The 10,411-nt window shown below is 45.5% G+C and overlaps 1 protein-coding gene across 1 annotated transcript in view; it reads right to left on the bottom strand.

Annotated features, from left to right (window-relative positions):
- PRKCH (protein kinase C eta) overlaps positions 1 to 9,689 on the bottom strand; it is a 112,337-nt gene extending 102,648 nt beyond the window's left edge. Inside the window, exon 1 of the mRNA XM_068148941.1 lies at positions 9,089 to 9,689. Within this exon, the coding sequence (XP_068005042.1) occupies positions 9,089 to 9,448 (360 nt within the window). The 5' untranslated portion in view covers positions 9,449 to 9,689. The remainder of the gene's footprint in view (positions 1 to 9,088) is intronic.
- Between the last annotated feature and the right edge of the window lie 722 nt (positions 9,690 to 10,411).

The raw sequence follows: 10,411 nt of genomic DNA on the forward strand, positions 1-10,411 counted from the left end.
CGCTGACCAGTCTAGGTGGAGATAATCACTCTAGAAACAAACTCACATGTAAACAAGCCAGCTCCAATGCTATCAGAGACAGCATTTATTTGCAATTCTTTTGTCAGATAAAAGCCCTTAGGAATACAGACATCTCACACTCATTTTTACTGTCATAGTAAAACTGTCACCCTCTTTCCTATACAGACTGTAAAGCCAGACAGCTTCAGAGAACTGACATAACCCTAAATGATCTTTCTGACAGTGCAGGTCTCTCTGACTCATACCTAAAGCACTCAGCCTAGTTATGACCGGTCCCTGCTTCAGCATCTGTAAAACTATGAATTACAGCAAATATGTTCTATCCAAAAGCAATAAAGATATTCCAAAACTAGGACCCCATTGCTACTATAGCAGACTTAAGATACTAAAGTAAATGAAGATGTATATGAAGACTTTAATTTACAAGTAATGTATTGCTTACATGACAGAGTAAAATTACATTTATTAAAAACAGAAAGGACAGTAGTTTGCTAAAATGGAGACTAATGACAAAAACTTGGGGGGGAGGGAGGAAAAAAAAAACAAAACCACAGAGAAACAAGCAAAGAAAGAACAGAAACCACAGAGTAGGCCAGAAGAGGGGGTTACAAATTGAGAGGGTTACAAATCGAAAGTGCCACAGGATGGTACAAGCTGCTTTTTCAGACCAAATCAGACTGGCTGACAAGTGAAACTCATGCCCCTGAAGATGGCTGATACTAAAAATCAGACAAAAAAATAATTCAGTGTTCAGATATGGAACTACCATCTCACTCTTCTCCTCAACCCCCAGATGTACGTGGTATGTCAGTGTAATTCTCACTACTAGGTGTAATGTGCTGGGACAGTACAGATACACAGCCTGTTTCCCACATCCTCTCCTTAACTTGCCTCCATTTGAGAGGTGACAGGGTTCTGTTGATCTGTCAAAGTGATTTCAGATGGCAAATGATTTTACCAATTTGTTTAAAAAACAAAACCAGCACACCAAAAAAAACCAACACCACAGCAGACATGTAATACCCATACACCAAATCGTACATTTAGACATTTATGTCATAGAGGTATTTTCCTCCTGCTTTTGACAGAAATATCTATATTGCAATAAGAAGTGGGGGGTTTGAAATTACTAAAAATTCCACTAAGACCTACAGAGCATTATAATGCTAGTTAAAAGAAAAAAATAGAATAAATACTCTATTGCACATCTCACAAACTGAAGTCAGCTACCAAAACCGCCCAACTTTTGTTTCTGCAGCAGTGCTTCACCTCCTGACTGTTCAACAGCAAGGAGACCTCTCCTGGATGGAGTCTGGAGAGCTGCCACCATATCACCAATACAAATACAAATCAATTCACTCATGAAACTCAATACTTATGAAACTTGGCAGGGGAATAATATCATCTACAGGTTCACAATCTCCTCCCTCCTGCCCTGCCAACGTTTTTTTGGTATTGGCAAAGTCCATACATAACTGCAGTCACAGAAGCATGCTCTGACTCCAATGCAAGCTGTGTCAACCTGAACAGAAAACCTACACCATATAATGGAGCACAGGAATTCCCAGTGGCAAGAAAAGCTAATGGACAAACTGAAATCTTATCCTAGACCTGAAGTCCCAAATGCCCTAGGACTGTGCAGGTCAAGGCTGCCATTCTTCCCAGGCTGGGCTTCCCTGGTTTGCAAGTTAGCTCTCAGAGGAGACAGCTCCAGATGTGACATTGATCTGTCACACAAGACACATGCATCCCCAGTCTGCAGTGGATGCACTTCTCCACCCTGGAGGCTGCACTGCTCCATCAGGACACAGATCAGCGGGCTAAAGAGCACAATGCCTTCTGGAGATGCAGTGGTCCCACAAGGAAGACAGTGTCTGAAAACAAGCTGGCAGCAGCCAGAGCAGCTATTCCACCTGCAACCTGTCCCCTGTCCCACATCTGAGAAGCCCCAGGGAAATGCAAAGCAGGGAGCAGGCTATCAGCTGGTAAAACTGCTCTGGCAGGCCTGTGGGATAAATGTGGTCATTGATTAGATGCCTCTGGTCTAGCACAACATGGGTACATGGGCACACAAGGGCACACAAGGCCTCACAAGGGCAGTGAAAAAGCAATTTTTTCCATTACCTTGGGCCAAGCACAGAGGCTCAGATTTTAGCGCTGAACATCAGTAGCACCAGAATTGCTGAAGAACTCTTGCACAGCATTGTGCTAACACAACAGAACTTGGCTTTCAAAATAAATCAGATGGTTTTCTCAGCAACTGACTTTCCTGAGCAATGGGAACATCTCATGATGCTGAAGAATAAAAAAAAGTCATTGGCATTGAGAAATTTAAGTTGTCTGGCCTGCCTTAAGTAGCTTAGCAACATTATTTGGATGCTTCAGGATGCACTTTGTTTTAGACATACATTTGCTATCTTTGATATAATTATAAAGCAAGTCTTTCCATCACAACCAGCCAGGGCTTCTTGTACCAACAAAAACAAGGGCATGGCTGAGGAGAGGAACAACCATCTGGTGAGCTGCACCAGGACATGACACCACATTAGTTACCCAGGACTCCAGCATCGTTCACTGCACAGCCCCACAAAGAAAGCAGGGGTGGAATAAGTAATCACAATAAAGATTATGCACTGTGTCCAAAAGAACATCTGCAGCATGGTTTGATGTGTATTAACTGTCTCCCTCAACAGGCTGAGATTTGGGAAGCAAGAAGGCATTATCCAGAGGCCTTTCCAAAAGCTGCCAGCTACTTGTTTCACTTGATAACTTTTCAATTCATCCTTTTCTCCATGGTTACAAAAAAGATCCCTGATTTCTTGGCTGTATTAGCAATGAACAATAGCTACAATCAAGCCTAAAGCACCAAAGAAGCTTTAACGGTTTGAAAAAGAAATGGTTGGAGTCTTACTTCAGTAAGAGATATGCGTCCATACTGAATTACACTGTAAATCAGTGGACTTTCTAACAGCATTTCAATAGCTTCAACACCCCTCTGACAAGCTTTTGTGCAGGGTTTATTGCCTATAAGCTCAAAATGGCCAGATACCAAATCATTACTCAGAAAATACTCCAAACAGAAAGCCTCAGACAGCATGGATCAAATGCATCTTTACAGAAAGACCTTCAGTAAAAGCTAAACAAAAAACAGCGTGAGGCAAGGCCTGCAGTGGTGTAAAGGGCTGAGGACCTGAGGACAGAGCTTCCTGGGTGTCTGGGCTCACTTGTGCTGCTGTAACCCCACTGGCCCCTTCCTCCTCTGCACACAGCCTCTCTAGAAAGAGCAACCCCAGGGCTGGAGGTGTAGGTTTGCAGACACCCTCAGAAGCTTCTTCTGCTGTGACTAATGCTGCTGAAGGAGATGTTGGAATCAGCCCTCTCCCTCTAACCAGAGCTTGCAGATAATTCACTGGCAACACCATCAGCAGAGGGCAGAAATAGAAAGCTAATCCTAGCATCAAAGTCAACCCCACACCCTCTCAAACATATTAGGAAGAGCTTTGAGAAATAACTCCAGCAAACCCTTTGTGACTATGTAAGCTCTGGCTTCTCCCAGTCGATCACTCCACACCATACTGAGAAGCTGCCACCAAGCTGGAGAACCAAAGCACCAGTTGTGGGACCTTGTCAGCAGAATGGGCTGACAAGCCAAGGGTGTAGGAAGTGGAACAAGTTCTGGATTGAAATTTAGATGCCCACCAGGTTGTGGAGCCAGAGAACCTGGCTACCTTCCAGTGGTGTTTGAGTTGAGCTTTCAGCTCAATAGCTGCTTCCCACCAACAAAAGCAATACAGTGATACTTGCACAGCATATCCCAGTCAGATTACACTGGGTGGGAAAGCATGTTCCTCTTCTACACAACTCTCCAGCATCCCTAGAGCCCTTCCCAACCTCAACAGCATCAAAGCAACAGTTCAAGACATTACCGTGGAAAAAGCAGATCAAGGAACACACTGGAAATCCACTACTGCAGCAGGACCAGGCACTCAGCTGCAAAGGACAGCCAAACTCAAAAGCTGCTGCATGCAGTTCAGAGCCAGGGCATGAACTCCAGTTCCACAGACTTGTACTGGCATCCCAGTGGCTTCAACCACTGGAAGCTAGTTCTTCTCATGCTCTGCCCAAATCTTTCCAGCCTAACATGCTCTCAAACAAAATGTCCGTGTTCTTTAAGGAAGCTCAGTTACCAGACAGGCCGTTTACTGGGGAGGAGCTCATGGAGGAGTGAGAAATAGGACTCCTTACTAGCTCAACTTCCAATGCTGAGAGAGGGCCATAACTGTGCAGCTCTTCATGACAGTGCAGTCTAGTTTTTCCCACCTGCTTTGATCAATAAAACTGTTATTAGCATCACATGCCCCCAGATTATTTAATACCTGACAAACAGCAACAGTTTCTCCTTTATTTATGTATTACAGCCTTTGGATTAGAGTGCAGGGCACTCTCAAGTAGCCTTGGTGCACGGGACTCTACTGGCATTTTGATGCATTTCTTCATAGGGCCAAAAGAAAGATGTATGTTAAATGAAAGAAACAGAATCCAAAGTTCCAGTAGCTTTCAAAACCAATCTTGCCTTCTGCAGTGGGTGTTTCTCTCCACTATTCCCATTTCTATGTATCGGTAGCAATATTTACAGAAATAACTTAAAACTCATCAAGAAATAGGGAAGGAGCTTAGTTTTTTCAAGCCTGGTTTGAGATTAATGTGCAGCATGACTTTCACACAGATCAGAGATCTGCACTATGCACATGGTTGTCACGTGCATGGAAACAGAAATCATGTGGACAGATTGCTATCACTCTGTCTCAGCTTGCCACTGACCTATGGAAGGAGACACCATTTTACTCCCACCTAACAAGCTGCAGTCCATCTCCACAGGTGGGCACAGGCTGACAGAAAGTACTGCACTGCAAAATCCTCTGTCAACTGCTATAAAGTGGTTTTGGCTTCTTGATGAAAGTTTTGCCCACCTGGAGAACACTCTGCAGTGAAGTGGGAGTCAAAATAAGAAGCAACCACATTGAAGCAAGAAGCAACCTTAGCAATACCGTGATACTGTATTCGACCTGCAGCACCCTGCTCTCTGCGAAGGTCATGATGTTCTGGGGAAAAAGTTGCATTCTCCTTTCATCCTTAAATCTAACATTCAAATACTATAATAGCATAGAAACATGAGTAAAACAATTCTTTTTGCTTTAATAGAAGAAAAAACATCATAGGAAACAATACAGGCAAAACAACTCAAGGATCGCATGAGAATTACTTGTCTCAATCTCTTGCTGCACACAGTAACAAATTCGTCAGGAAGTTGCAACTGGCTCATTAATCTTATAGTCATCTGTTATCTAATTTCCTTCAGTATACACTGATAATTTGCTATTTCAAGATCAAGGTTTAATTTTAACTCCTTGTTAAGGTCCTAGAAATTATGATATCTCTGCCCAAGGACTAACAATTTTTACAGTCATAATTAAATAATTCCCTAGAAACAACACAATTCAATACCTGTAAACAATGTCTCCCCAAGCTTGAAGATTATTTCAGCTACTACATAAATATTATAGGAATGATCCTATGCATTATAAACATCTCCCTTCTCAGTTACAATTCAGTAATTCATTTCACTGACATACAACTTCTTCCTTTCCTGCATTCAGAGACTTGTAAAGAAGAGAAACTACCTTTTAAAGATGCATATGCTGGGTAAAAAGACTGTAGCACATGCTAGTACAAAATTAAATGTTTTACAAGACAAGTTTCAATCATAAGCTAACAGCTTTCGGACAGCAGCCAGCTGAATTCTCTCTGCTGTGTTGCACCCGGCGGGTCATGCATGCCTGTCTGAAATGCTGCCATTCAGGTTTGCACAATTTCACACCCACAGAGGAAAATGCCAACCAGAAGGAACATGGTACTGGCGCCATCCCTCCCAGTTTTAACTGCATTAAAGTACACTGAAGGCAAGATGGCACTTAATTGACAGTATTAATGAAAACTACATCTCTGCAACTTGACAAATAAATACAATGAAATAGGAAAGAGAGAGAAGAATCTTGAAGTTAATAAGCTCTTACAGATTTGATCTGTGTAAAACTAGTCAAATGTGTTTGCCAACTAATACACAAATTAAAAAATATCCAGACTGTGCTAATGTATTTACTAGAAAGACTTCAAAAGATAATCCAATTGGTTAGAAGAAAAGGTTACTTTTGAAGAGACTCTGGAACATGGATTTTAATCCAAACCATGAACAGAGAACTCTGTTCCAGAGCTCAGCAGGATGACTCAGGTGTATAAGTGCTACTGATGAGACAGTTCATGTCCATACACTTACTCATCTGCATAAGTGTTTGGGGTCATAATTGCAGTGAGGTATCTGCAAGTCATCTGGGAAGCACCAATGCTTACACTCCAGCTGCTCCTACTTGCCTCTCATTAACATTTCCTACAGTTCTCACAAGAGATGGTGACCAATGCTACAACTAATCTTTTTTATTTTTTCAGCAGGAGAAAATGCACTTTTATAAATAGAGCAGCAGAGGAGCCTGAGAGCTCACACTGCAAGTTTCAGGCCAGCACCTGAGCAGAGGACTGTCTTAGGTAATCCCCAGCAGCTCAGCTCTCAGGGAGCAGAGGCAGCCAACTGCCCTGTACTGCTTTGTCCATTACCAGTTCAAGGAGCATTTGAAGTTTGCCAATATCTTTCTGTGTCTCTGCAAAGTGAATGAAAAATTCTATTTCAAACAAAAATTAAAAGCTATGCACAGCCAAGTAAGTGTAATCTGGGTTAAACTTTGAGCATTCACCAGTTTTCCATTCACTCCTTCTTCGCCTATATGACCTTTAGCTTTGGGGATGGAAAAAAGGGTAGCATGAAGGATTTCAGAGTGGAGATGTTGCAAACCATCTACAAATTACTTGCGGTGTCTTATCGTGCCAGCAATTCACGGACCTTGGGTTGGTACAAACCAGCATTTCCTACCATTCTGATTACACAAAACCTTGTGACAGGCATATTAAATTATCAGGGAAAGATGCTGTTCCCTGTCATCATGTGATTCCAGCTGCACGCTATGCAGGATGCTAACAAAGCACATCAAAAGGGAGGGGAGAAAAGAAAGAGAACAGATGATGAACACTTGCTCACTCCCCACTAGATCCACCTCAGCTGTCATTTTTAGACATTAACTGGAAAGCAGAGCAGCAGCTCTTAGCTTGTGTCTATATGACCAGACATAAGACCAGTTTAGTTAAAAAAACTCACTGCTTTCCCATCCTGTTACAGACATTAACTCACAGGTATAACAGCTCATAAAACACATGTCTATCCAGCAGGGATAGGAAACTTTCCCTCACCAAGGACCAAACAAGCATCTCAGGCTACAGACTACATCTCTCCTAAAAAAATCAGTACTGCAGGATGGATGAAATTAAACAGTGGTCCCCTGGACACTGGAAGCAATATTATTACAGCTATTTTAGTAATGTAAATAAGGCCACCATGTTTGTAACAGAGCAGTCCAATCCCACATGTAGCCAGACCCAGTGTAACTGGAATTCCAGCCTCCCGAGAGGACAGGGCCTCTCTCAGCAGTGAAAAGGTAACACCCTCAGTAAATGAAACATAAAGAAAACCCTCAGAACCACAGCTCTCTGTCCTGAGCTCACTCCTTTGCCCTTGCCCATAGGGGTCCATTTTGTATTTAAAGCTGTTCTAGCACAAGCCTCAGGAGTTTTTCTCCAGTGGCACAACTAGCCTGGGAAGCTGGGTATGTAACCACTGAGCAGCCCCAATTCTGCTCTAGCTGTGGTGTCAGGAGCAATACCTGAGCTTGCTCAATTGAGGCTAGCTTGGATGCCACTGTCCAGCACTAAATCACATCAGTGATTGCTTGAGAGAGACCATCTTTAGTGCATGAACCTCAAGCTTATCCTTTGGGTACCTAAGCACACTGTAAACACAGCAATACCAATATACACCCATTAATCAATTCTGGGACTGGTACTTCCCTGTAATCACCCCAGAGGTGATTAGACCTCAGGCACAGGCACTGGCTGAGAACAGAAAGCACAAGCATACTCCCCTTTGATACAATCGAGATGCTTATCTGTTCTATACACTGTCAGCTCTCTTTGCTCCACATCTGATTTTATTGTAGTGGTTACCTGAACACGTGTGCTGCACTTCCTGGCCTCAAAAAGTTAATATCTACCTTAACCTCAGAAAGTCTCTGCTCTCCTGCGCCTTCACTACCCTAAAGAAATGTTTGGGGTTTTTTCTTCTCTGTTTTAATCTAACACTTAGAAGCAAACTACTTACAGCCACTTTCTCCTCCTTTACAGCACTGAAGGCAAAGACACAACTTTAGAGCCTGTACTATTCTTTTCACTTACCATTAGCACTAACACATAAATGAGGTTTCTCTGGGCCAGACACAAGTGACATCTACTTGGAAATAACCTAGAATTAGCTGTAAGTGAAACTGTGTTGAACCAGTGCAGCAGTGTACATAATAGACAAGACTAGTCCTGCCATTCTGTTATGAAGTCAAGGAAATTCACACACACACATCAAACAATTGTGCAAGCATGTGTAGATTTGCACAGAAAAAGCATCCAAACCCACGTTTCCACACTTCCAAGTATGTCTCTGTGTGCTAAGCAAAAGAAGGAAGGTACACGACCACATGAGCCTGCAGGTTTACTCCGCTTGTTATGTACTACAAGTCTTCTCTCTGCTAGTCTGCAAAAAGGAGGCATTTCACAGCCTTCAGCGACAGGGTCTTGATCCTCAAACTATGACAGCTGAGACTTTCATGTTCTTAGGGTCCCAAAAGGCATAAGTTGAAAGGTCAAGTCTAAACAGCAGTCTAAGGAAATCTAAAGCACAGGGGCCAGAAGGGTGCACGAAGGTACACCTGTGTGAGCACAGACACATACTCCAGGCTGAATGCATCTGCAGTACAGGCATGCAAGGACAAGCCCCAGCTCTGCAAGTACCCTGCGAGTGCCTTCATTCATTCAGAAAGGAGCCCGGCTCCAGATTCTCCTTGAGACGACTACTCACCCAGCCTTCGAAACTGTCGTTAGGGCCTGCGGTGCGCAAGAGGTCCTGGAAGTGCAAGGTGCAGTTGGCCACAAAGTCATCGTAGCCTATGGGGGTGTCGTGGAAGACGGACAGCTCGATTTGATGACCGTCAGTAACCGTGGCGGAGAATTCCTCGTTGTAGGTGGGTTTATTGGTTTTCTGCTTGGTGCTCGTCTGCCCTACGCGAACCTGGTCCACGCTGACGGTGACATAAGGGTCCAAGAGCTGGTAGCCCTTGCGGAAGAGCGAGTGCCGGAGGGACCAACGGGTGGGCTGCAGACCCACTGCCTCCCCAATCCGCACCTTCAGGTACCCGTTGAACTTCATGGCTCCGGACATGGCTGGCCCCCCAGGGCGCCTGGGAGCGCGGAGGAGAGCCAGACCCCTCTCACGCGGAGCCCGGCCGGCAGCCAGCTCTGCCGTGACTCTTCAGGGGGCCGGGCGCCGGCGGCGCGCCCGCCTTCGGGCCATGCTGGGGCCCCGGAACCGCCGCGCACCGCCTACCTCCCGCGGTAGCGGGCAACCGCTCCGCCGCCGCGACCTGTCCGGGCTTCTGCTGCCGAGGGGGAGCGGCACGGCTCAGTACAGCCCAGCGGGGAACACCTGGGGCGTGGGAAGGCGCCGGGCAGGGAGGAGCAGCGAACCCGCAGCAAGAGGGCGGAACCAGGGTGGGGAGCGGGCGGGACAGGCGCTCGCTCGGCCCCGTCTAGGCACGGCCCGCCCCGGCGTTAGCACAGGTGCGGCCGGCAGCAGCCCGCAGCCTCTCCGCGGGGAAAGGCGATAGGAGCAGTCAGCCCAGCCGCGTTGCAGGGCGATCAGCCTGAAGAGGGGAGCTCCAGCATCTGGACAGCCTTCCCAGGTCTCCCAAACAGCTCAGCCGCCTGCCGCAGCCCCTCCCCGGTTCACATCTCCTGGGGAAGGGCTGGGGCTGCACCTAGTCACCCCCGCAGGTATCGACGGGACAAGCTGCATGGGGAGGAGAGTTACGAGCGCTGCGTTACCTCAGCTGCTTGTACTGTTCAGCACCGCGGTGCGGGAGCCTCGCAGTTAGCTAGGAGAAGGTGTACGCGGGACGTAAGGACATGTTCATGCTGTTGGAAAGTTACCTTGTTGCCACTCTGCTGTTTGGGATTCGTTACATACAATTAGCATACGTGGCACTCCGCGTGCAGGGCTTGTTTTGGGATGGATTTCTTTCGACTTTTCATTGCACTTAATAAAGTCAGAATTGTAATACTTTTAATGACTTTCCAAAGTTCACAGCAAAATAGTGTGAACTGGGTAACAGGGCAGTGAAATCCT

This window comes from Melanerpes formicivorus, unplaced genomic scaffold, assembly GCF_026170545.1.
Source record: "Melanerpes formicivorus ecotype bairdi unplaced genomic scaffold, bMelFor1.0.p_v2 SCAF_17, whole genome shotgun sequence".
Lineage (NCBI taxonomy): Eukaryota > Metazoa > Chordata > Aves > Piciformes > Picidae > Melanerpes > Melanerpes formicivorus.